Source organism: Oncorhynchus keta, chromosome 8 (genome assembly GCF_023373465.1).
Source record: "Oncorhynchus keta strain PuntledgeMale-10-30-2019 chromosome 8, Oket_V2, whole genome shotgun sequence".
NCBI lineage: Eukaryota > Metazoa > Chordata > Actinopteri > Salmoniformes > Salmonidae > Oncorhynchus > Oncorhynchus keta.
Window position 1 is genome coordinate 37,768,356 of NC_068428.1, and position 27,356 is coordinate 37,795,711.

General features: G+C 43.0%; 1 protein-coding gene across 14 annotated transcripts in view; it reads right to left on the bottom strand.

Annotated features, from left to right (window-relative positions):
* Nucleotides 1–2,920: 2,920 nt before the first annotated feature.
* Nucleotides 2,921–27,356, bottom strand: part of LOC118378319 (neurexin-3b-like) — a 778,567-nt gene continuing 754,131 nt past the window's right edge. For 9 of the 14 annotated variants that reach the window (XM_052524146.1, XM_052524156.1, XM_052524155.1 and 6 more), the window contains 2 exons: nucleotides 26,134–26,212; nucleotides 2,921–6,256 (listed from right to left, as the gene is read on the bottom strand). In XM_052524146.1, coding sequence (XP_052380106.1) covers nucleotides 5,247–6,256; nucleotides 26,134–26,212 — 1,089 coding nt within the window. In that variant the 3' untranslated portion in view covers nucleotides 2,921–5,246. Of the gene's footprint in view, nucleotides 6,257–7,680; nucleotides 8,288–26,133; nucleotides 26,213–27,356 lie in introns of all 14 variants that reach the window. The other 5 variants (XM_052524154.1, XM_052524153.1, XM_052524151.1 and 2 more) reach the window with 2 other exon arrangements.

Sequence of the window (27,356 nt, forward strand, 5' to 3'; positions counted from 1 at the left end):
GAAGAAGAGAGGGGAGAAGAAGAGAAGAAAAGAGAAGAGAAGAAGAAAGGAGTGGAGAGGAGAGAAGAAGAGCGAAGAGAAGAGAAGAAGAGAAGAAGAGAGGATACATCTTAAAGTAGAATTAAGTTTGTGGAGAGATTCCTCCATATTCAGGGAGCCAAGTGAGTTTACACAGTCGTAAATTATTATTATAATATATTTTTTTAAACCATTAGCGAATGTAAATAGTTATTTTCTGTCAATTAAGATAATAATTATCCAATCTGTTTGGGCAGATTTATGTAATCTATTTCTGCATATTTGACTAAAAGAGGAAACAGTCTGTCAATCACAACAGTTAACCACCCGCTGGGTTGGATTACATGGCCCTGAGCTCAAGGTCACAGCACTGGGTATGCCTGCCAGACAAGTTAACAGACAGTTTTATCCAGAGGAACTTAAAGTACAGTGGGTGTATTCATTATTAGTATAGGTATGTGATCAATGTGGGATATTGAACCCACATCCTTGGAGTTGCTAGCACAACACTTTTACCAATTTAGCCACCAAAAATACACAAAATGGCTGCTTTGACTAAACTGAGAGGCTGAGATGCCTTCTTCCTTTTCAACAATACGATCCAGCCTGAAAAGCCTGTCAAACCCATTCATAGGCCTATAGGGAGGAGGTCAGAGAACTGGCAGTGTGGTGCCAGTGCAAAAAACTTCTCCATCAATGTGAACAAGACAAAGGAGCTGATCGTGGACTACAGGAAAAGGCGGGCCGAACAGGTCCCCATTAACATCCACGGGACTGTAGTGCATCGTGTTGAGAGTTTCAAGTTCCTTGGTGTCCACACTACCAACGAACTATCATATTCCAAACATACCAAGACAGTCGTGAAGAGGGCACAACGAAACCTTTTCCCCCTCAGGAGACTGAAAAGATTTGGCATGGGTCCCCAGATCCTCAAAAGATTATACAGCTGCACCCTCATACCGCTTGGTATGGCAACTGCTCGTCATCTGACTGCAAGGCGCTACAGAGGACAGTGCGAACGGCCCAGTACATCACTGGGGCCAAGCGTCCTGCCATCCAGGACCAGGCGGTTTCAGAGGAAAGGACTGTTTTCTCTGCTGCCGCACAGGAAGCGGTTCCGGAGTGCCAAGTCTAGGACCAAAAGGCTCCTCAACAGCTTCTACCCCAAGCCTTTAGACTGCTGAACAATTCATACAAATCGCCACCGGACAATTTACCTTGACACCTTCCCCCCCTTCTACACTGCTGCTACTCGCTGTTTGTTTGTTACCCATGCATAGTCACTTCACCCCCACCTACATGTACAGATTACCTCAACTAACCTATATACCTGCACACTGACTCGGTACCGGTGCCCCCTGTATATAGCCATGTTATTTCTATTCTTATTGTGTTACTTTTTAGTATTACTTTTGAATTCAGTCTACTTGGTAAATATGTTCTTCTTCTTGAACTGCACTGTTGGTTAAGGGCTTGTAAGTCAGCATTTCACGGTCTACACAAGTCCACACTTGTTGTATTCGGGGGATGTGGCAAATAAAGTTTGATTTGATATGCTGTTAATGGATTTCTATACATCATAGGTAGATTCTCACAGAGTCAATGCTAGCTACCTCACTAAGCCTAACCAACCTGAAGTAGTATAGGCCTATTAAAAAGTTCCCCTAGAGAGGAGAAAGACCACGTTAGGAGCTCACTCATTGAGAATGTAAAATAACTTTTAGGTCGTAATGAAAATGAAAAATACTTGGCTAGACCAGGATGAATGAGTTAATGATGTAGTCGTTGTGCCAGCTGAACATACTCCTTACAGCCCTCTGATAAATTCCATCAATGGGCAATTCCAAGGTAATGACCAGGACTGTGTGGCCCATTTGCACAAACTATTGGATGGTGAAACAACAGGTCTGGGAGGCAGGCGCAGCAGCCACCCATTCACTGAGACATAACCTGTCCATATGGCGCCGAGAATCTAGCAAACTCATTCCTTCCATGCATTTGTTGCCACCGAGACCTGGCGATGGAGGGGCCTAACAGCACTCCTCGTATTCTGGTCTCTTCTCAGAACCTGCTGTGCGTGGAGAGTATAGGAGAGTTGAACACTCGGACTCTGTCTATGAATAGGAATTAGACATGAATGTGTATACATAACATGTTAAAAAGATTACCTGAAGATCAATATAAAGATTAACTATTATTTTTTGGACATTTAATGATAATTTCTTTGGACATTTTAATGGGAAGTTATTGTAAGGTAATTTGGCAAAAAATACTTAAACCCCTGGAGTCGATGTCCGCGGAAATCTGATTAGCATAATACAAAAATCCCCAGCTAAATCTGTCTATTTAAGCTAGAGATATCCGTTGTTTTGCGTCTCAATCTACTGCATCCACCAACGCCGGCCTACACATCAATATGGAAAGGTGAGACTTTCACAAACACATCCTGTAAGTTGGTTGTTTTGCTCTAGGACACCCACAGGCCTCACAACACTTGTCTGAAGGTAGCCCAGTGCCAGTTTAAAAAATGAATGGAAGTATATATGGAAGAAGTTTAATGGCAAAAAAAAGGGGGTAAAATATGAGTTACAATATAAAAAAATGATTCCGTGATCTTTCTTATATCTCTCAAATAAAGGTCACTTTAAAACAAACTTCCTTTTTATGTAGTTTTTGATGTTTTCCATGTATGAATCTCTGGCTTAGACTCAGATAAGAAGAGTCTATGGTTTATGGTAATGGTCTTCTGATAGAAGGCAGGTTTTGGACAGAAGTTAAGGACCTGAATCCGTTACAGATGAATGTCCTAAAAGCTCATCTACCTTATGTTCCACCACTATTCATTTCTATACTCTTTCATACATCCACATGACAAACAGCCAAATGTACTCTACCATTGAAAACTTTGGGAAGAATATTTTATTGCTGGGATTTGCCTGGAGTCAAAGGAGCAAAACACAGTTAAGTAAATGGATTGAAAAGCAGTATTAACAACACAAAATCAAACTGAGTGTACTTGAGATTTGCTTAGAATACAAAATGAACAAGAAACAACTAAATAAATGAAGTAATAAAAAAAAATGTACTTGCCAGCACAAATTGTCATAAAAATGTTAAGACTTCAAATGAAAACTGCACAATAAGGGGAGGAACATAAATGAAAAAGACTAAAAGTGAAAGTAAGGAACATGGACGTCACAGTAAAAACAAATCCTCATCCTGTATCTTATTCTGCCTCTGCACCGGGTCTCTAAATCCTCATCCTGTATCTTATTCTGCCTCTGCACCGGGTCTCAAAATCCTCATCCTGTATCTTATTCTGCCTCTGCACCGGGTCTCAAAATCCTCATCCTGTATCTTATTCTGCCTCTGCACCGGGTCTCAAAATCCTCATCCTGTATCTTATTCTGCCTCTGCACCGGGTCTCAAAATCCTCATCCTGTATCTTATTCTGCCTCTGCACCGGGTCTCAAAATCCTCATCCTGTATCTTATTCTGCCTCTGCACCGGGTCTCAAAATCCTCATCCTGTATCTTATTCTGCCTCTGCACCGGGTCTCAAAATCCTCATCCTGTATCTTATTCTGCCTCTGCACCGGGTCTCAAAATCCTCATCCTGTATCTTATTCTGCCTCTGCACCGGGTCTCAAAATCCTCATCCTGTATCTTATTCTGCCTCTGCACCGGGTCTCAAAATCCTCATCCTGTATCTTATTCTGCCTCTGCACCGGGTCTCAAAAATCTGTTCGATCTCAAATTTAAATTCAAATTAAAATAACAATCAATGTCATCCAGAATCAGGAGGCCCTAGTACAATATCTGGGTGGGCATTTTTCTATTTGACTGATATCTGATGTCTTCCAGTTGTAAAATATTCATGCGTTTTAGAAACACCATCCAGAAAGACTAGATTTTCTAACCTAATAATATTTTACTCCTTTCGATTACAAAAAAATACAAGTACGGCTATCTCCAGTCTTACCAAACATCGGGGAAAAAACGTTAGATCTTCGTCATTTAGTACACCGAGAAAGGAAATCAGCTCAAATGATGTCTGTACAATGCTAAAAAAAAAAACTAAAACGGAAACTAAAATGTTTTGTACAATATTGACCAGCAAAATACGACGGCTATGATGTAATAAAATATGTAAACATATTAGTTTTGACACAGTTGACTGTGACAACAGATACAAATTCAAAACGTTTCACATTGGATAACTCTTCTTTAGTCACGTTGTTTTCAATAGTTGACCAAAAACCCCACAGACATAATGACTTTACTTCCACAAACAGCATGAAACAAATAACTGAGCCAGTGGTCTCTGGAAAACTGAATGAACTGAAATAAAACTGCTATCAGGGATGTTCTGTAAAAGATCTCATTAAAAAACACATGTTTTACTGGTGCATCCCCTCCAACATGGTGGAATACCATCTAGATCGAGGACGTCATGCATAGCAGTCCAATCCATTTTTAAGAGAGGGGAAAAAAAGCTAAATAATAAATTGAAATGCAGTACGATACTACTATTCATTGAGCATAGCCTGGTCAGCCCTGACAATGTTTCATCCCTCAGAACGCATAGGTGGGTTTAAAAGACACCTTAGCTACCACACACATACCTTACCTCATCCAACACTAGGTATAGAAATGTACCATTTGTAGGTTAATTATGTTTTGTCTTTCAAACTTCAACGACTCGTTTTTCTAAAATCTTCAGGTCCCTCACTTATACAGATGCCAGCACCACGTCACGTACATCTCACATGCTCCGAATGGCCGAAATGATGGTTGTTTGTTTTGTAATTTTACAGGGTTACAATGGACAATGTTGTTTACGCCAAGGATCACAAATCTCTCACAGTCACTTGGGAGCGATGTAACACTGAAATATCTTACACTGCCAAACCTCTGGCAACGTCTCCAGGCAGAGCTCAGTCATCTCGTCACAAGGTATCTTATAGTAGTGTCCCTATCAGCCTGTTTCTCTGTATGCTTACCATACATAGTAAGTGTGCTTTTAGGTCACAGTACATTGGAAAAATGTTCAACTTGGACTCATTCACTTAGAGTTCTTATGAGAGGATTTGTATTCCGTTTTAAATTGCAGCTCCCAATATGGTACTGTCAAGTGTTTATTCAGATTTTCTCCAAACAGTTATCTTTTGTTGTTGTTGGGAATGGTTCATTTATAGTATTTTTTGTCCTTATGCATATTCTTTGTCCTTATACATAGTATTCTTTGTCCTTGTCTTTCGGTCTCTTGCCGCTGGATCCCTTGGCGCCACTGCCCCCGCTGGGTGCTTTGTCTTTCACCACGGTGCCGTTGGTCTGCGCTGAGTTGCTGATGTAATTCCGTGTCTCGTCAACCTGGTAGGAGCCTTCGTCCCTGTTCCTGTACTTGTACATGGCGTAGAGGAGGATGAGGATGCAGAGTGCCGCGGCCGAGACGATGCCAACCACCATGCCCGTTGTGCTGCTGGATTCTCGTATCACCTCAGAGGCCCCCGGGGGCACCCGCCTCACGACTGGTGCGGTGGGTAACGCGGGAGGCACCGTACGCAGCATGGGTGAGGTGATGAGGGGCCCACGAGGCTTGGTGCCATCCAGGTCGAAGGACACAGTGGGCAGAGGAAGCAGGACTATGTCCGGCTGCAGGGCTTTGATCACTTCGCGGTTGTCCATTTTCCCGGCGGGCAGTTTGGCTAGCGTGCCGTCTGATGGGAGGGACGCCTCTGCTACAGTGCGCCCGAGGTTGGGTAGAGGCGGGGTGGGTGTAGTCCTACCCGCCTCTGAGGCTTTACTAGGCCTCAAGTCCTTGGCCTCCCACTTGGGCGCGAGAGCTTTGTAGCCACCTTCGTAGGCCGACGTGGTCAAGATCTTATCTGTTACCAGGGAGAAGGTGGTGTAAAAATCTTCATCGTCAGTGGGGGGCAGGCTAGAGTCGAAAGCTTCGCCAGAGCCAAACCCCGAAATCACCATGCCATCATAATCACCACCATCACCATCAAGACCATCATCACATTCATCGCTGTCTCGGTCCGACAAGCAAGTTATCCCCGCCTCAGTGGCCATGGGCAGGGACGCTTTTGTGGTCTCGATAATGGTGAGGACGGGGCGGAGGGTTGGGAGGACAGGGCGGAGGGTTGTGGGGAGGGGGATGAAGGGGGAACGGGGGGAAACAGGAGGGATGTCTATGGGATCCTCTACAAGTATGGGGATGACTAACTCCCCTCCTGCAAAACAGAAAAAGAAAAGAGAAGAGTTAGAAGAAATGCAAGACGTTATTCAATCAAACACTGGAAAGTCATTATATAAAACAGAAAAGGCAAAGCGGAAACAATTTAAAAAATAAAAAATACAGAAAAAACTCAAATAAGTCAAAACGGAAAATACTATACCAGTGCAAATTCACTGAAACTAGAACCAAACCAAACAATACCATGAACTGAAAATAAACAATAGCCAATAAAAATGTATACATTGCATCAAAAGGCTGTAAGGGATGTTCAGGGGTGAGCCAAAATAACAAACAGGCATTTCACCACACCTAACTCCTATGCTTCGTGTTCAATAACAAGTGTACTATTTTGTGAAAGTTTTCATGGACAGAGATATAGTTATTGGTGCTGGCTTTGTAGCTCTGGGACCTACACACCAGAGGGTTGTAACTATATTAATTATGACTGGTCTAGTGTTGCTAATGTCTGGCTGTCTGGCTGTATGTAAAGTAGCTACACAATATTGGACTGAGAAATAACATCTACCTTAACTTTCATCATACCTTACCTCAAACTTATACCCCGATAGGTGTATAATAAATTGAGAGACTGACTTTTCTGCTTTCCTAATATAAAGAAATACATTATAAAAAATATAGTGACTATTTGCATACAATCCACAGCATATTGTATTATTGTCCAATGGAAATAACAATAATGGAGATAGAGGTCAACCTTGTCGTGTGCTTCTAGGGTGCAAAAACCGGGCTCAACTTGTCATTATTGTCTGTAGCTATTGATAGGGTCTAATGCAACTAAACTGAGTTAAATATTCCTACATTCCTAATGTTATTATGGTGAGTTCACTAGGCTCCCCCACTGGCCTTAACCCCTTGCCTTTTGACTGCTCTTATACAGTTGCCACAATGGCACAAAGTCACCTGACAGTTCCACAACAACAGCTGAATGTACTTCTCACTTTTATCAGTATCAGTTACTATGTTTGTTGTTGACTAGTCTATCTTTCTCTCTATTCATTTGTCTTGTCCTTTATTATATTATTTTACGATTAGGGCGCTTTCTAAAAACATACGAAAGTAACATTCAGATGTCGGTTGAATCTGCGTAAAACCTCTTGCCAATGTGGCTAGCTTGTACACTGCAAAGGCTCACCACAAACAGGGCACTAAAAGAAGATGCAGATATCTAATGAAAATCAAAAAGGAAATAAAGAAAACAATAAGTAAGGCATTGCAAACACAGTTAAGACTGAGAGTTAGAGCAAACATGGTCAACATTCACAAACTAAATGGATTTATCCAAAGAGGGATTACTACATAGAAAGAGGTAAAATACATTCTGCTTCAAAAATCATAAAAAGCCTACGAAAAATTGTTTTCAAAAAGAAGAAAAGTATACCATCAGTTTTGCCAACTTACATCAACAAATTGCCCGCATGATTTTGGCAGGAAGAAAAAAGTGTACAAAAGAAAGTTGTGTAAGAATGTTTTTGGACAAGTTAGGTTAGTTTCTTCTTAACAATGTTGATGCATTTGAGTTATTTATCTTTTAGACAGGATGGTACAAGGGAAGGAAGAACACACATCCACACATGACATGAAAAATTATCTTCACCATTCTGTTCAGGATTATTATAGATTTTTTAAATAGTCATTTCTTTTCATAAAAAAAGAAAACTGTACATCTATAGATAAGTATTGGCTGTGAGAGAAAAGCTCCTTTTATGTAACTTCTCCATAAATATTTACAGTCTGATTATTAAACTTTTTTAAAATATTTTTGTAAACTTTTTTTTGCTTAACTTGAACTTCGTTGTTCATAAGTTTTGAACGAATGGATGCCTGTACATATCTTAACATCTAAAAGGGGGTTCGGAGTGGGGGAGGGGGGGGGGGAGTGTAAGAAGGGGGAGGACCTAGGAACATACTAGGTAGGAAATGAAATAGATGGGGGTGAATGTGTACGTCAGTTGCCATGTCCATGTAAAGGTGGTACGAAGCGGCCGGGCGGCATTAGAGCTTTTGGCTGTAAGGAAGGGATGGGGACATACAAACCCATGAGCATATACATACTCATCTACAGAAGAGAACAGCACTTTCAACACTGACAGTTTTTTACAAACCCTAAGCTGCAACTTCTTTCTTTGCCATGTGGAATTAAATAATGAAATAATTAATTATAGTCCAAATGCAATCCAAATTTGCTAATTGAATAACAGGACCAAATGTAGCAGTGTAAGAACAGGTTTGAAACATGTTGAAACGAATAGTGGTGAGGACAGTTGTATTTTTGAGTTTTCTTCTAGTTTTCTTCTCAATGAAATTGTAAATTGTCGAATTGTATACTGGGTCATGTGTTTGGGGTGGCCAATCAGAGCTGTGTATTTCAACCATAGTTAACCAGTAAAATGCATTAGTAAAAAAGGAAGAAATGTCCTAATTGGGAATTCTTTACCATACCACTATCGATAGTACTGCTAAGGAAATTATCATATTATTAAAGAGTTCATTTTGAGCAATTTCAGTAATTAACATAGATATCCACATATGTATATTTACATATATGTACAAATAGACAAAAGGAAATTACAAATTGGCAAGCAAGAAATGAAAAGCATTAAAATTCTCACACTATCAAAGATGAACAACCAGAAAGCACACACTGAAGGAGACATAGAGAAGAGGGACAGTTCATAGGGGAAGTTGTCACCAACTTCATGTAGTAACTAATAATAATAATAACATTATTATTAGTTCATTCTTTATGAAATACATATCTCTTGTTAGTCATTTTAAAAACACAGAACAGGCGTGCAATCTGGATGTAATTCAGAGAGAGGTAAGGTAAATATTAGACAGGATCGTTTAGTTGTTTTTACTATTAGGTTCATGGTTAATGCGTGCTTTAAGTAAGTTGCATTTAGGGAGAGTAATATACAATAACAGTACAGCAAGCTGGGGTCAGAGGGTCAGGATGGGGTTAAAGATGACTAGAGGTCATTGCATCAAGGCCTGTAGGGCATATTGCTTCAGCCACATAACAATTTATTATCAGACATCAACCATCGGAGAGGAAGAAGAAACACCATGGGTGATGATACACAACCCACAGGATGTGGTGTAGACTTCAGATTATAACCAGGATGTGGTGTAGACTTCAGATTATAACCAGGATGTGGTGTAGACTTCAGATTATAACCAGGATGTAATGTCTACTTTTATAAATGATGTAGTTCAGTTTTATGTTAATATAACCAGGATGCCTTAGACTTCAGATTATAACCAGGATGTTCAGAGGAAGTTCACAATAGGGCTCAGGAGTTGGGGTAGTTTCCCCTTGGGGATGGTGTAGGCTATCCAGATTATAACCAGGATGTGATAAGAGTTGAGGCTATAACATTCATCAAATTAATGTCTACCATTTTTTGGTAAATGATATAGTTGAGTTTTATGTTAATGTCAAACCAACAGCTTTGTGCTAATGACAAGATGGAGGGGCACACAGTGTTCAGATGGAAGTTCCACAAAGGGCTCAAGGAGTTGGGGCTTTGTCCCCTTGGGACGTAATGATAAGAGTTGAGGGCTTTGTCCATTTCCCATTGGAGGGCTAAGTGTTGACTAATTTCCATGGATTTGGGAAGTGATAATGTCAGTTGAGGGGCTTTGTGGACTAATGTCAAGATTGAGGGCTTTGTGGACTAATGTCAAGATGGAGGGCTTTGTGGACTAATGTCAAGATGGAGGGCTTTGTGGACTAATGTCAAGATTGAGGGCTTTGTGGACTAATGTCAAGATGGAGGGGCTTTGTGGACTAATGTCTATATGGATTGGCTTTGTGGACTAATGTCAAGATGGAGGGCTTTGTGGACTAATGTCAAGATGGAGGGCTTTGTGGACTAATGTCAAGATGGAGGGCTTTGTGGACTAATGTCAAGATTGAGGGCTTTGTGGACTAATGTCAAGATGGAGGGCTTTGTGGACTAATGTCAAGATGGAGGGCTTTGTGGACTAATGTCAAGATGGAGGGCTTTGTGGACTAATGTCAAGATGGAGGGCTTTGTGGACTAATGTCAAGATGGAGGGCTTTGTGGACTAATGTCAAGATTGAGGGCTTTGTGGACTAATGTCAAGATGGAGGGCTTTGTGGACTAATGTCAAGATTGAGGGCTTTGTGGACTAATGTCAAGATGGAGGGCTTTGTGGACTGATGTCAAGATTGAGGGCTTTGTGGACTAATGTCAAGATGGAGGGGCTTTGTGGACTAATGTCAAGATGGAGGGCTTTGTGGACTAATGTCAAGATGGAGGGCTTTGTGGACTAATGTCAAGATGGAGGGCTTTGTGGACTGATGTCAAGATTGAGGGCTTTGTGGACTAATGTCAAGATGGAGGGGCTTTGTGGACTAATGTCAAGATGGAGGGCTTTGTGGACTAATGTCAAGATGGAGGGCTTTGTGGACTAATGTCAAGATGGAGGGCTTTGTGGACTAATGTCAAGATGACAGGGTCTTTGTGGACTAATGTCAAGATTGAGGGCTTTGTGGACTAATGTCAAGATTGAGGGCTTTGTGGACTAATGTCAAGATGGAGGGGATGATGAAAATCTTTGTGTACTAATGTCAAGATTGAGGGCTTTGTGGACTAATGTCAAGATGGAGGGCTTTGTGGACTAATGTCAAGATTGAGGGCTTTGTGGACTAATGTCAAGATGGAGGGGCTTTGTGGACTAATGTCTATATGGATTGGTGTTGTGGACTAATGTCAAGATGGAGGGCTTTGTGGACTAATGTCAAGATGGAGGGCTTTGTGGACTAATGTCAAGATGGAGGGCTTTGTGGATTTATGTAAAGATGAAGTGGTTTTGTGGACTAATGATAAGATTTGCTCTTCCTGTCCCCCTTAAGCTCTCTTCTTCTCTTCCTGTCCCCCTTTTAGTACAGGAAACCTGAAGGTACTCTTCTCCCTGACCTGTCCCCCTTCCTTTCTTCTTCTCTGACACCCCCTTCTCTTCTTCTCTTCCTGTCCCACTAAATAGGGAAGCTTCTCTTCCTGTCCCCCTAACTTCTTCTCTGATGACATAGTCCTTTATACAAGTGATCCTTGTTCTTCAGACATACGCTTCTCTAATGTCTTCCTGAATCTCTCTAGTCTCTTCTTCTCCTGTAGCTTGTCCCCCTCTCTCTTCTCTTCAGTCCTCACAACCCACCTCTTCTTCTCCAGAGGTCCCCCTCTCTCTTCTCTTCTTCTCTTCCTGTCCCCCTCTCTCTTCTCTTCTTCTCTTCCTGTCCCCCTCTTCTTCTCTTCTTCCCCTTTCATCTCTTCTCTTCTGTCCCCTTCTCTTCCTCTTCTCTCTATTCTCTTCCTGTCCCCCTCTCTCTTCTCTTCTTCTCTTCCTGTCCCCCTCTCTCTTCTCTTCTTCTCTTCCTGTCCCCCTCTCTCTTCTCTTCTTCTCTTCCTGTCCCCCTCTCTCTTCTCTTCTTCTCTTCCTGTCCCCCTCTCTCTTCTCTCTTCTTCTGTCCCCCTCACTCTTCTCTTCTTCTCTTCCTGTCCCCCTCTCTCTTCTCTTCTTCTCTTCCTGTCCCCCTCTCTCTTCTCTTCTTCTCTTCCTGTCCCCCTCTCTCTTCTCTTCTTCTCTTCCTGTCCCCCTCTCTCTTCTCTTCTTCTCTTCCTGTCCCCCTCGCTTCCCTTTCTGTCTCTCTCTCTCTTTATTTTCTGACTAATCTCCGTGTCCGTCCAGCGTTTGCTGAGACCTCGGAATAGAGATGAGTCCCATCAGGAAGGCAGCGCAACGGGTTTTAGCGGCTGTGACAGCACAGAGAGACAGATGGCAGACAGGCAGGCAGCACACAGGCACTCACCCAGACACAGCCACAGTGACTGACTCAGTGAGATTTTACAGGGCTGGCTAAAGATTGTGTGTGAAGAGTCGTTTTCAGACCTTAAATCCCGTTGTGCCTGAGGCCCACCACAGCAGATTCATTCAACTCTGGCTCGGCAGGCAGAGAGATGATTACCAGAGAGAGAGAGAGTGAGAGAGCGAGACCAACAACACAACACTTACTATCAGAGTATGTCAAGGTACATACTGCACCTGGGCTTATTATAATATACAGGTACATCGTGGGAAAGTTTGAGCTTTCTACCAAGCAAAACAAACTGATCCTATCATCTATGGGGCACAAACTAGACATGGACAAGTTTCTGTCTTTTCACCTCGAGGTGAATCTCAGTAGCATACATCTAAGAGAAGCGGCGTTATTTACTAACATCTTCTGTTAGGACGTCGTCCTTTAAACAAAGTGGTCTATGTTGAGACAGAAGCAGAGGATTGTAGGATGCGTCGGAACAAAAAACAGTCCTCACAACCCACCTCAGCATCCGGAGGAAGACAGATGCAGTGTGGATGATGATATAAATCTCAGAGCAGCAGTTTCTGTCTTACCCCCTTTCATCTCCATCTGTCCCCCTCTCTCTATCTGTCCCCCTCTCTCTTCTCCTCTCCTCTATATGTCCCCCTCTCTCTTCTCCTCTCCTCTATCTGTCCCCCTCTCTCTTCTCCTCTCCTCTATCTGTCCCCCTCTCTCTTCTCCTCTCCTCTATCTGTCCCCCTCTCTCTTCTCCTCTCCTCTATCTGTCCCCCTCTCTCTTCTCCTCTCCTCTATCTGTCCCTCTCTCTTCTCCTCTCCTCTATCTGTCCCCCTCTCTCTTCTCATCTCCTCTATCTGTCCCCCTCCCTCTATCTGTCCCCCTCTCTCTTCTCCTCTATCTGTCCCCCTCTCTCTTCTCCTCTATCTGTCCCCCTCTCTCTTCTTCTCTCCTATATCTGTCCCCCTCTCTCTTCTCCTCTCCTCTATCTGTCCCCCTCTCTCTTCTCCTCTATCTGTCCCCCTCTCTCTTCTCCTCTCCTATATCTGTCCCCCTCTCTCTTCTCCTCTCCTCTATCTGTCCCCCTCTCTCTCCTCTCCTCTATCTGTCCCCCTCTCTCTTCCCCCCTCTCCTCCTATCTGTCCCCGCTCTCTTCTCCTCTCCTCTATCTGTCCCCCTCTCTTCTCCTCTCCTCTATCTGTCCCCCTCTCTCTTCTCCTCTCCTCTATCTGTCCCCCTCTCTCTTCTCCTCTCCTCTATCTGTCCCCCTCTCTCTTCTCCTCTCTGCTCCCTCCCTCTATATCTGTCCCCCTCTCTCTTCTCCTCTATCTGTCCACCGCTCTCTTCTCCTCTCCTCTATCTGTCCACCGCTCTCTTCTCCTCTCCTCTATCTGTCCACTGCTCTCTTCTCCTCTCCTCTATCTGTCCACCGCTCTCGTCTCCTCTCCTCCAGAGTTCAATGGCGGCGAGCTTTACATCCAGCCGGCGCTTGGCATTGTGCACGGTGATCTTAGGCTTGTGTGCGGCTGCTCGGCCATGGAAACCCATTTCATGAAGCTCCCGACGAAAGTTATTGTGTTGACGTTGCTTCCAGAAACAGTTTGGAACTTGGTAGTAAGTAATGCAACCAAGGACAGACAATTTTTACACGCTACGCGTTTCAGCACTCAACGGTCCCATTCTGTGAGCTTGTGTGACCTACCACTTCAAGGCTGAGGCGATGTTGCTCCTAGACGATTCCACCTCACAATAACAGCACTTACAGTTGTCGGGGCAGAAATTTGACGAACTTACTTGTTGGAAAGGTAGCATCCTATGATGGTGCCACATTGAAAGTCTCTGAGCTTTTCAGTAAGGCAATTCTACTGCCAATATTTGTCTATGGAGATTGCATGGCTGTGTGCTCAAATTTATACACCTGTCAGCAACGGGTGTGATTGAAACAGCCGAGTACACACATTGGGGTGTACAAATACTTCGGAATGTATTCAGACCCCTTCCCCTTTTCCACATTTTGTTACGTTAAAGCCTTATTCTGAAATGGATTAAATTGTGTTTTTTCCTCATCAATCTACACACAATACTCCATAATGACAAAGCAAAAACAGGTTTTTAGAATTGTTTGCAAATGTATTAGAAATAAAAAACTGAAATATCAAATTTACATAAGTATTCTGACCTTTTACTCAGAACGTTGTTGAAGCACCTTTGGCAGCGATTACAGAATAGAGTCTTCTTGGCTACGACGCCACAAGCTTGTATTTGGGGAGTGTCTTCCATTCTTCTGCAGATTCTCTCAAGCTCAGGTTGGATGGGGAGTTTTGCTGCACAGCTATTTTCAGGTCTTGGCCACTCAAGGAAATTCAGAGACTTGTCCCAAAGCTACTCCTGCGTTGTCTTGGCTGTGTGCTTATGATCGTTGTCCTGTTGGAAGGTGAACCTTTGCCCCAGTCTGAGGTCCTGAGCTCTCTGGAGCAGGTTTTCATTAAGGATCTCTCTGTACTTTGCTCCTTTCATCTTTGCCTCGATCCTGACTAGTCCCCCAGTCCATGCTGCTGAAAAACATCCCCACAGCATGATGCTGCCACTACCATGGTGCCAGGTTTCCTACAGACATGACGCTTGGCATTTAGGCCAAAGAGTTTAATCTTAGTTTCATCAGACCAGAGAATCTTGTTTCTCATGGTCTGAGAGTCTTTAGGTGCCTTTTGGCAAACTCCAAGTGGGCTGTCTTGTGCCTTTTACTGAGGTGTGGCTTCCGTCTGGCCACTCTACCATAAATACTTGATTGGTGGAGTGCTGCAAAGATAGTTGTCCTTCTGAAAGTTTATCCCATCTCCACAGAGGTACTCTGGAGCTCTGTAAGAGTGACCATCGGGTTCTTGGGCACCTCCCTGAACAAGGCCCTTCTCTCCCGATTGCTCCTTCGACCTCATGGCTTGGTTTTTGCTTTGACATTTTCACTTTGTTGTTATGGGATATCGTGTGTAGATCGCTGAGGATTTAAAAAAAATGTAAAACATTTTATAATATGCCTGTAACTTAACAAAATGTGGAAAAAGTCAAGGGTTCTGATTACTTTCCCAAGGCACTGTACAGTATATCTGGGATGTCCCAGTACATTTCTCAGTACATCTGGGATGTTTGTCTGTCAGGTGTCCTGTCCCGTTACAGGAGAGTGTGGCAGATATGTCTTCATCCGTCATCATGAGGCTGGCTGCACTCCTGCATTTTAAACTGGCATTCTCCAGCCAGCCACGGCGTCGTAACGCAGCCTGGCGAGTCCCGTCTGCCGGTCAATTTGTCGAATGGCCATTAAGCCTCCCCCCGCTCCATTAACATGTGTCAGCTGAATAACCTTTAAACTGATCTAGGGCCTGCATTGACGTGACAGCCGGCCCGATGGGACCCAACCATGCCAGAGCAACACAGCTAGTTGAGAGAGGGAGTCATTGATCTACCTCTCTCATAGTTCACTCTCTCCACTGGTTTCATCCCCCCTGTTTTCCCTCCCGCCTCGTGTTAAAGAGACATGCAGAATTAGGTTAGGTCTCCATTAGATTACCGGGCCTATTCATCAGTCGTTAATCTAAATGCTCATGTAGTTACATTTCATGAGGTTTTATTGCATGTGGTTTGTCTTGTGCTGCTAGGTGGCTGTCTTATGTCCTTGTTTTATGGAGGCGCTGTTAGACTGACACTGTTGTGAAGTAAACTATCTTTTGTTCTTTAAAAAATAACGTACGATGTTTCTAATGTTGCACTGGATAAGACTGTCAGCTAAGTGACTAAAATGTAAATGCAAAATGCTATAATTCGCTAAGACAAGCCAAGGCAGAATTTGTTCCCTGCACCAAAGTGACTGATTACCTGCAGAATAACGATGAGGTTTCACAAGACACTTGAACAGCATGTGGATGTCGTGGTTGATCAATCCGTTTGTCAAGTAGTCAAGTGACTTACATCTGAGTTGTAGCGGTCTACATGGATTATGGTTGATAAGGAAGTTAGTTAGGGGAAATGTGCTTCATTATGTTTTCATCTACTCATTGAATCGGTACATTGCACAACTGTGGTTCTTGAAATGGAGTCAGCCGCAGGTGTAGAATATTCTTGGCAAAGTTCCTTATTTGCCTTCTTGTGGAACTCTCTCAGGATCACAGGGTAGGTTCAGGTTTAGACAGTTTTAGACAAAACAATCACAGACAAACAGTCAGAACAGACACAACAGGTTGGCAGACGTACACAGACAGACAGACAGACAGAAAAACACTACAGACACGGTAACCAACACGACAAGAAGCAGGAGGGGCAGCAGTGGAGGGGTAACCATCACTGCTGCCCCAGGCAGGGCGAGGCGAGTTCAGCCTGAGAGCAGAGTTGTAGGTGGAGGTAGAAGCACACAAAATGGCCACCAATCAAATCTCAGCATGCATTAGCAAGAAGGAGGAGGAGTCACCGAGGTAGTTACAGGAAGTTAGTCTTCTAGTCTACTGTATAGACATGCCACAAATGCCTTCTACTGGCAGCAACATATATAGAATAGATCAACAGATATACTGTGCAGCAATAAAATAATTGTTATGTCATCTGCATTCAAAACCGACATGTATATGCAGAAAGGCTGAGAGAAAGAAGGCGGGGTGGGCGTGGGGTTGGGTGTGGGGGGGGGGGGGGGGCGGGGAGTCATTCTTTCAGACACAACTTTCTTGAGACAGAGTGGGGTTGCCTGCACAAGGCCCCAAAAAAAGTATGATGGCAAGAAAATATTGTGTTGCCTTTCATTTCCTGTGTTGTAAATGGAAGATAGGGTATGTTTCAGAATCAGCCTTTAATAATGGCACAGAAAACATCAACAAGAAGATGAGTAGGAGTACTGTTGTTTCACTTTCAACCACCGAGATATCATGCGGCACAAGATGAGGCAAAGGGGAGGGATCAGCTCTATCCTGGTAGATGGGCGGATGAGGAGAACAAAATCAATAAGTCCAGACAACTCAAATCATAAGCAAAAGAAGAGTCAGAAAGGGTACAGAAGAGTAGAGATGTCCAGAATACACTTCACTATGAAAAATAAAAAGTTTCAAACTTAAAAGAAACAAAACAAAACAAATAAAAAAAAATGTCATGCAACTGTTCATAAAACCTGAAGCAGAGGGGCAGCATGAGGGTATAAATGTCTGTGTCAACATAGTGAGATGCATGTATGACTGTTTATGACTAAATGTAGTTTATTGTTACCCCTGCAGTATGCCTCCATGAGGGGGTACCAAGTTAACTCAACTCTGACAAGTTCAGAATATACTGTACTTACTTACTCAAACTTTTGATTCTGAGAATACTTGGGATTTAAGTTTTGGAAGTCAAACTTTTAAATTGTTCAAGCTGTCCGCCATGTCCATTTAACTTCAGCTGTACTTGGTGAACAAAGTCATTACAACTTCATGTATTGAGATAACATAAAGCTATCATATGTATTGAGACAACATAAAGCTATCATATGTATTGAGACAACATAAAGCTATCATATGTATTGAGATAACATAAAGCTATCATATGCATTGAGATAACATAAAGCTATCATATGTATTGAGATAACAAAGCTATCATATGTATTGAGGTAACATAAAGCTATCATATGTATTGAGATAACATAAAGCTATCATATGTATTGAGACAACATAAAGCTATCATATGTATTGAGACAACATAAAGCTATCATATGCATTGAGACAACATAAAGCTATCATATGTATTGAGACAACATAAAGCTATCATATGTATTGAGACAACATAAAGCTATCATATGCATTTAGATAACATAAAGCTATCATATGTATTGAGATAACATAAAGCTATCATATGCATTGAGATAACATAAAGCTATCATATGTATTGAGATAACATAAAGCTATCATATGTATTGAGATAACATAAAGCTATCATATGTATTGGGACAACATAAAGCTATCATATGTATTGAGATAACATAAAGCTATCATATGTATTGAGATAACATAAAGCTATCATATGTATTGAGATAACATAAAGCTATCATATGTATTGAGATAACATAAAGCTATCATATGTATTGAGATAACATAAAGCTATCATATGTATTGAGATAACATAAAGCTATCATATGTATTGAGATAACATAAATTGAGATAACATAAAGCTATCATATGTATTGAGATAACATAAAGCTATCATATGTATTGAGATAACATAAAGCTATCATATGTATTGAGATAACATAAAGCTATCATATGTATTGAGATAACATAAAGCTATCATATGTATTGAGATAACATAAAGCTATCATATGTATTGAGATAACATAAAGCTATCATATGTATTGAGATAACATAAAGCTATCATATGTATTGAGATAACATAAAGCTATCATATGTATTGAGATAACATAAAGCTATCATATGTATTGAGATAACATAAAGCTATCATATGTATTGAGATAACATAAAGCTATCATATGTATTGAGATAACATAAAGCTATCATATGTATTGAGACAACATAAAGCTATCATATGTATTGAGACAACATAAAGCTATCATATACATTGAGATAACATAAAGCTATCATATGTATTGAGATAACATAAAGCTATCATATACATTGAGATAACATAAAGCTATCATATGTATTGAGATAACATAAAGCTATCATATGTATTGAGATAACATAAAGCTATCATATGTATTGAGGTAACATAAAGCTATCATATGTATTGAGATAACATAAAGCTATCATATGTATTGAGATAACATAAAGCTATCATATGTATTGAGATAACATAAAGCTATCATATACATTGAGATAACATAAAGCTATCATATGCATTGAGATAACATAAAGCTATCATATGTATTGAGATAACATACAGCTATCATATGTATTGAGATAACATAAAGCTATCATATGTATTGAGATAACATAAAGCTATCATATGCATTGAGATAACATAAAGCTATCATATGTATTGAGATAATATAAAGCTATCATACGTATTGAGATAACATAAAGCTATCATATGCATTGAGATAACATAAAGCTATCATATGCATTGAGATAACATAAAGCTATCATACGTATTGAGATAACATAAAGCTATCATATGTATTGAGATAACATAAAGCTATCATATGTATTGAGATAACATAAAGCTATCATATACATTAAGATAACATAAAGCTATCATACGTATTGAGATAACATAAAGCTATCATATGTATTGAGATAACATAAAGCTATCATATGTATTGAGATAACATAAAGCTATCATATGTATTGAGATAACATAAAGCTATCATATACATTAAGATAACATAAAGCTATCATATGCATTGAGATAACATAAAGCTATCATATGTATTGAGATAACATAAAGCTATCATATGTATTGAGATAACATAAAGCTATCATATGTATTGAGATAACATAAAGCTATCATATGCATTGAGATAACATAAAGCTATCATATGTATTGAGATAACATAAAGCTATCATATGTATTGAGATAACATAAAGCTATCATATGTATTGAGGTAACATAAAGCTATCATATGTATTGCTTTACAGAGAAAATCTAATGGACCACATAAAAAGTCAACATTCCTACTAAAAAACTTAACCACAATGCCTTTAGCCCACGATACAACTTAAGGATACAAAGCTCTAGAGATGATAAACTGTACAATTACTTCCTTATCCACTGTACACATATTCAGAAACCTCTTTCAACATGGAAACATATAAATAAATAATTAAATCAAATATATAATTCACTAAGCCGAATCGCTGATTCATTATCTCCTACCAGGGATAACAGAATAGGCCAATACATAGTTTTCAGGTGGTCTTAATGAAAACCGATTTACATTGTGCTGAGAAAAAAGTGGACATATGTTTGATAATTAGCCCAGGCATATTTAGGCAGATTAGCTTGGAATTAATTAGTGTTCGATGATGGCATTTGGAAGGACAGCCCACTAATACATTTTTTTTTAGATCGCTAGAGAATGACATCCACAGGAGGGGAGAGAAGGGGAGAGAATGACTTCTAAGGGAGGGGAGAGAAGGGGAGAGAATGACTTCTACGGGAGGGGAGAGAAGGGGAGAGAATGACTTCTACAGGAGGGGAGAGAAGGGGAGAGAAGGGGAGAGAATGACTTCCACAGGAGGGGAGAGAAGAATGACTTCCACAGGAGGGGAGAGAAGGGGAGAGAATGACTTCCACAGGAGGGCAGAGAAGGGGAGAGAATGACTTCTACAGGAGGGGAGAGAAGGGGAGAGAATGACTTCTACAGGAGGGGAGAGAAGGGGAGAGAATGACTTTCACAGGAGGGGAGAGAAGGGGAGAGAATGACTTCCACAGGAGGGGAGAGAAGGGGAGAGAATGACTTTCACAGGAGGGGAGAGAAGGGGAGAGAATGACTTCCACAGGAGGGGAGAGAGAATGACTTCAACAGGAGGGGAGGGAGAGGGAGAGAATGACTTCCACAGGAGGGGAGAGAGAATGACTTCCACAGGAGGGGAGAGGGAGAGAATGACTTCCACAGGAGGGGAGGGAGAGGGAGAGAATGACTTCAACAGGAGGGGAGAGAGAATGACTTCCACAGGAGGGGAGGGAGAGGGAGAGAATGACTTCTACAGGAGGGGAGGGAGAGGGAGAGAATGACTTCTACAGGAGGGGAGGGAGAGGGGAGAGAATGACTTCCACAGGAGGGGAGAGAAGGGGAGAGAATGACTTCCACAGGAGGGGAGAGAGAAGAATGACTTCCACAGGAGGGGAGAGAGAATGACTTCCACAGGAGGGGAGGGAGAGGGAGAGAATGACTTCAACAGGAGGGGAGGGAGAGGGAGAGAATGACTTCCACAGGAGGGGAGAGAGAATGACTTCCACAGGAGGGGAGAGAGAATGACTTCCACAGGAGGGGAGGGAGAGGGAGAGAATGACTTCTACAGGAGGGGAGGGAGAGGGAGAGAATGACTTCCACAGGAGGGGAGAGAAGGGGAGAGAATGACTTCTACAGGAGGGGAGAGAAGGGGAGAGAATGACTTTCACAGGAGGGGAGAGAAGGGGAGAGAATGACTTCCACAGGAGGGGAGAGAAGAATGACTTCCACAGGAGGGGAGGGAGAGGGAGAGAATGACTTCCACAGGAGGGGAGGGAGAGGGAGAGAATGACTTCCACAGGAGGGGAGGGAGAGGGAGAGAATGACTTCCACAGGAGGGGAGAGAAGGGGAGAGAATGACTTCCACAGGAGGGGAGAGAAGGGGAGAGAATGACTTCCACAGGAGGGGAGAGAGGGGGAGAGAATGACTTCCACAGGAGGGGAGGGAGAGGGAGAGAATGACTTCCACAGGAGGGGAGGGAGAGGGAGAGAATGACTTCCACAGGAGGGGAGAGAAGGGGAGAGAATGACTTCCACAGGAGGGGAGAGAGGGGGAGAGAATGACTTCCACAGGAGGGGAGAGAGGGGGAGATAGACTTCCACAGTATGGTAGAGAGGGGGAGAATGACTTCCACAGGTTGGTAGTGAGGGGAAGAATGACTTCCACAGGTTGGTAGAGAGGGAGAGAATGACTTCCACAGGAGGGGAGAGAAGGGGAGAGAATGACTTCCACAGGTTGGTAGAGAGGGAAGAATGACTTCCACAGGTTGGTAGAGAGGGAGAGAATGACTTCCACAGGAGGGGAGAGAAGGGGAGAGAATGACTTCCACAGGTTGGTAGAGAGGGGGAGAATGACTTCCACAGGTTGGTAGAGAGGGGGAGAATGACTTCCACAGGTTGGTAGAGAGGGGGAGAATGACTTCCACAGGTTGGTAGAGAGGGAGAGAATGACTTCCACAGGAGGGGAGAGAAGGGGAGAGAATGACTTCCACAGGAGGGGAGAGAGGGGGAGATTGACTTCCACAGTATGGTAGAGAGGGGGAGAATGACTTCCACAGGTTGGTAGAGAGGGGAAGAATGACTTCCACAGGAGGGGAGGGAGAGGGAGAGGGAGAGAAAGACTTCCACAGGAGGGAGGAGAGGGGGAAAATTACTTCCACAGGAGGGGAGGGAGAGAGGGAAGTCGACTCTGGAGGGAGAGCGGGGGCTAAAATTACTTAAATGTAAATGTAGAGGGGGAAGAATGACTTCCACAGGAGGGGAGGGAGAGGGAGAGGGAGAGAAAGACTTCCACAGGAGGGAGGAGAGGGGGAAAATTACTTCCACAGGAGGGAGGAGAGGGGAAGAATGACTTCCACAGGAGGGGAGGGAGAGGGAGAGAAAGACTTCCACAGGAGGGAGGAGAGGGGGAAAATTACTTCCACAGGAGGGGGGAGAGGGGAAGAATGACTTCCACAGGAGGGAGGAGAGGGGGAGAATGACTTCCACAGGAGGGAGGAGAGGGGGAGAATGACTTCCACAGGGATTCAGGAGAGGAGAGGGGGAAAATTACTTCCACAGGAGGGAGGAGAGGGGGATAATGACTTCCACAGGAGGGAGGAGAGGGGGAGAATGACTTCCACAGGAGGGAGGAGAGGGGGAGAATGACTTCCACAGGAGGGAGGAGAGGGGGAGAATGACTTCCACAGGAGGGAGGAGAGGGGGAGAATGACTTCCACAGGAGGGAGGAGAGGGGGAGAATGACTTCCACAGGGATTCAGGAGAGGAGAGAGCGAGAGAGGCCCTTCACACAATAGTCATAGAATTTGAATATTCAATCGTCCACCGGAACATTTACCAACCACAGAACGGTGACTTGAATGGGGATGTCTGTTCTGGGTAGTTTATGTCTATGCTGGTTCACATTGAACCAGGCAATATTTCTTTGTAGTTATTCATTTTCAGGACTAGTAGGAGTGTATCTGGATGAATTATCCTCATGACAGACAATATGATTGGCTGTGCTCTGATGGGGCTGATCTGAGCTCTGTTGGGGACATGACAGACAGCTTATCATTAATATTAGCATGCAGCAAACCGCTCCTAAACCCAAGTTGTCTCAAAACAAGTGATATGTTTCCATTTCAAATCTACTTCCTGCTCAGCTCTGGCATTATGCGTTATCATTATTTTATTATTATTTCACACTACTGAGAGTTATAACTCACTTCAACCTGGTGACAACTATGTGTGGTGTAGCAGGAGAGAGAGAAACGATGCACACAGAAGTTGGAGGATATCTGTTGTCTATTAGAGTGTTTCAGGTAAGGCTCCAACGTGTAAGGAAACAAAAGGACCAAACAGGAGAAAGAGAGAAGAGAGAGGGGGGAGGACTGGGTCTGTTGTTGTTAGTCTGCTACATATCACAAGAAGAGAGAGGGGGGAGGACTGGGTCTGTTGTTGTTAGTCTGCTACATATCACAAGAAGAGAGAGGGGAGGGGTTGTTGTTAGGACATATCACAAGAAGGTCTGTTGTTGTTAGTCTGCTACATATCACAAGAAGAGAGAGGGGGGAGGACTGGGTCTGTTGTTGTTAGTCTGCTACATATCACAAGAAGAGAGAGGGGGGAGGACTGGGTCTGTTGTTGTTAGTCTGCTACATATCACAAGAAGAGAGAGGGGGGAGGACTGGGTCTGTTGTTGTTAGTCTGCTACATATCACAAGAAGAGAGAGGGGGAGGACTGGGTCTGTTGTTGTTAGTCTGCTACATATCACAAGAAGAGAGAGGGGGGACTGGGTCTGTTGTTGTTAGTCTGCTACATATCACAAGAAGAGAGAGGGGGAGGACTGGGTCTGTTGTTGTTAGTCTGCTACATATCACAAGAAGAGAGGGGGGAGGACTGGGTCTGTTGTTGTTAGTCTGCTACATATCACAAGAAGAGAGAGGGGGGAGGACTGGGTCTGTTGTTGTTAGTCTTGTTGTTGTTAGTCTGCTACATATCACAAGAAGAGAGAGGGGGAGGACTGGGTCTGTTGTTGTTAGTCTGCTACATATCACAAGAAGAGAGAGGACTGGGTCTGTTGTTGTTAGTCTGCTATATCACAAGAAGAGGGGGAGGACTGGGTCTGTTGTTGTTAGTCTGCTACATATCACAAGAAGAGAGAGGGGGAGGACTGGGTCTGTTGTTGTTAGTCTGCTACATATCACAAGAAGAGAGGGGGAGGACTGGGTCTGTTGTTGTTAGGACACAAGAAGAGAGAGGGGGAAGGACTGGGTCTGTTGTTGTTAGTCTGCTACATATCACAAGAAGAGAGAGGGGGAGGACTGGGTCTGTTGTTGTTAGTCTGCTACATATCACAAGAAGAGAGGGGGGACTGGGTCTGTTGTTGTTAGTCTGCTACATATCACAAGAAGAGAGAGGGGGAGGAGGACTCTGTTGTTGTTAGTCTGCTACATATCACAAGAAGAGAGAGGGGGAGGACTGGGTCTGTTGTTGTTAGTCTGCTACATATCACAAGAAGAGAGAGGGGGAGGACTGGGTCTGTTGTTGTTAGTCTGCTACATATCACAAGAAGAGAGAGGGGGAGGACTGGGTCTGTTGTTGTTAGTCTGCTACATATCACAAGAAGAGAGAGGGGGGAGGACTGGGTCTGTTGTTGTTAGTCTGCTACATATCACAAGAAGAGAGAGGGGAGGACTGGGTCTGTTGTTGTTAGTCTGCTACATATCACAAGAAGAGAGAGGGGGGAGGACTGGGTCTGTTGTTGTTAGTCTGCTACATATCACAAGAAGAGAGAGGGGGGAGGACTGGGTCTGTTGTTGTTAGTCTGCTACATATCACAAGAAGAGAGGGGGGAGGACTGGGTCTGTTGTTGTTAGTCTGCTACATATCACAAGAAGAGAGAGGGGGAGGACTGGGTCTGTTATCACAAGTTGTTAGTCTGCTACATATCACAAGAAGAGAGGGGGAGGACTGGGTCTGTTGTTGGACTATCACAAGAAGGTCTGGGTCTGTTGTTGTTAGTCTGCTACATATCACAAGAAGAGAGAGGGGGAGGACTGGGTCTGTTGTTGTTAGTCTGCTACATATCACAAGAAGAGAGAGGGGGAGGACTGGGTCTGTTGTTGTTAGTCTGCTACATATCACAAGAAGAGAGAGGGGGGAGGACTGGGTCTGTTGTTGTTAGTCTGCTACATATCACAAGAAGAGAGAGGGGGGAGGACTGGGTCTGTTGTTGTTAGTCTGCTACATATCACAAGAAGAGAGAGGGGGGAGGACTGGGTCTGTTGTTGTTAGTCTGCTACATATCACAAGAAGAGAGAGGGGGGAGGACTGGGTCTGTTGTTGTTAGTCTGCTACATATCACAAGAAGAGAGAGGGGGGAGGACTGGGTCTGTTGTTGTTAGTCTGCTACATATCACAGTATCTATGCTGAAAGCATTTTTGTTCCCTTTTAAAAAATAATCTCAAAATGTATCCTCTGTCGAGAAGAAGCGCACACACACACAGCAAGGAATATGTCAACCATGTAAAACAGGACAGATACATTTTGAAGCATCAGTGTGAACATGGAGCTTGATACTAATTTGGTACTTTTTGATTGAAAGTTTGCTCTCCTTTGAATGCTGAGTGAAAACAATTTAGTATTCACGCTTTTAACCATGTTAACGACCAGAGGCCCCACCGCTCAGTGTAATTTGTATCAGAGACTATAATCCAACTGTATTACAGACTACAACACTATAACATATGCGGGTGTGTAGAACTATGAATACATTTACTCAGAGTTTGGAGCATAAATATTACTTCAAAACTTCAAAAGTGACTTTTCTACAGAGGGCCTGCTAAGGATTTACTTTCATCAACTTCAAAGTGCTTGGAGCTCTTTCAACTTTCCACATACGTATAGCTGAAACCCTCAGACCCTTACTACTGTATCTCATGGTGCTTTTAGGGAGTATTCTGAAGTTACACTTTAGGCTCCCATGGGACCTGATGCTTAGAAGAGAACGATCCTCTTTTTGGGGGGTTTTGGTTGCAAATCAATCAAAGGAATAAAAATAGAGTGGTAGGTCTGAGCAAAGCACAACTCGACACACCCATCCCACCTGCGTGTCCGGAATCACACTCCTCCAGATCCTCGTCGTCGCTGGAGCACTCCGCCGACGATACTATGTCATCTGTCGTCTGCCGGGGCAGGCGCGACACCGGGACAGACAGAGAAGAGACAGCAGAGAACATGGTGAGAGGCTGCACATCACAGACATTGTGGCAGACAGTGGACCCATACAGTCACCTAAGTTAAATATATCTGTATGGAAGATTGACCCCACCAGAAGACAACCTAGAGAGGCAATAGAGCACATCCAGTCTCCTACTACCAGCCTGTACTAAATACCTAGACAGCCTGTACTAAATACCTAGACAGTCTGTACTAAATACCTAGACAGTCTGTACTAAATACATAGACAGCCTATACTAAATACCTAGACAGCCTATACTAAATACCTAGGCAGCCTGTACTAAATACCTAGACAGTCTGTACTAAATACCTAGACAGTCTGTACTAAATACATAGACAGCCTATACTAAATACCTAGACAGCCTATACTAAATACCTAGGCAGCCTGTACTAAATGCCTAGACAGCCTGTACTAAATACTTATACAGCCTGTACTAAATACCTAGACAGCCTGTACTAAATACCTAGACAGCCTGTACTAAATACTTATACAGCCTGTACTAAATAACTAGACAGCCTGTACTAAATACCAAGACAGCATGTACTAAATACTTATACAGCATGTACTAAATACCAAGACAGCCTGTACTAAATACCCAGACAGCCTGTACTAAATACCTAGACAGCCTGTACTAAATACCTAGCCAGCCTGTACTAAATACCTAGACAGCCTGTACTAAATACCTAGACAGCCTGTACTAAATACCTAGACAGTCTGTACTAAATACCTAGGCAGCCTGTACTAAATACCTAGGCAGCCTGTACTAAATACCTAGCCTGTACTAAATACCTAGACAGCCTGTACTAAATACCTAGACAGTCTGTACTAAATACCTAGACAGCCTGTACTAAATACCTAGACAGCCTGTACTAAATACCTAGACAGTCTGTACTAAATACATAGACAGCCTATACTAAATACCTAGACAGCCTGTACTAAATACCTAGCCAACCTGTACTAAATACCTAGCCAGCCTGTACTAAATACCTAGACAGCCTGTACTAAATACCTAGACAGCCTATACTAGATATCAAGACAGCCTGTACTAAATACCTAGACAGTCTGTACTAAATATCTAGACAGCCTGT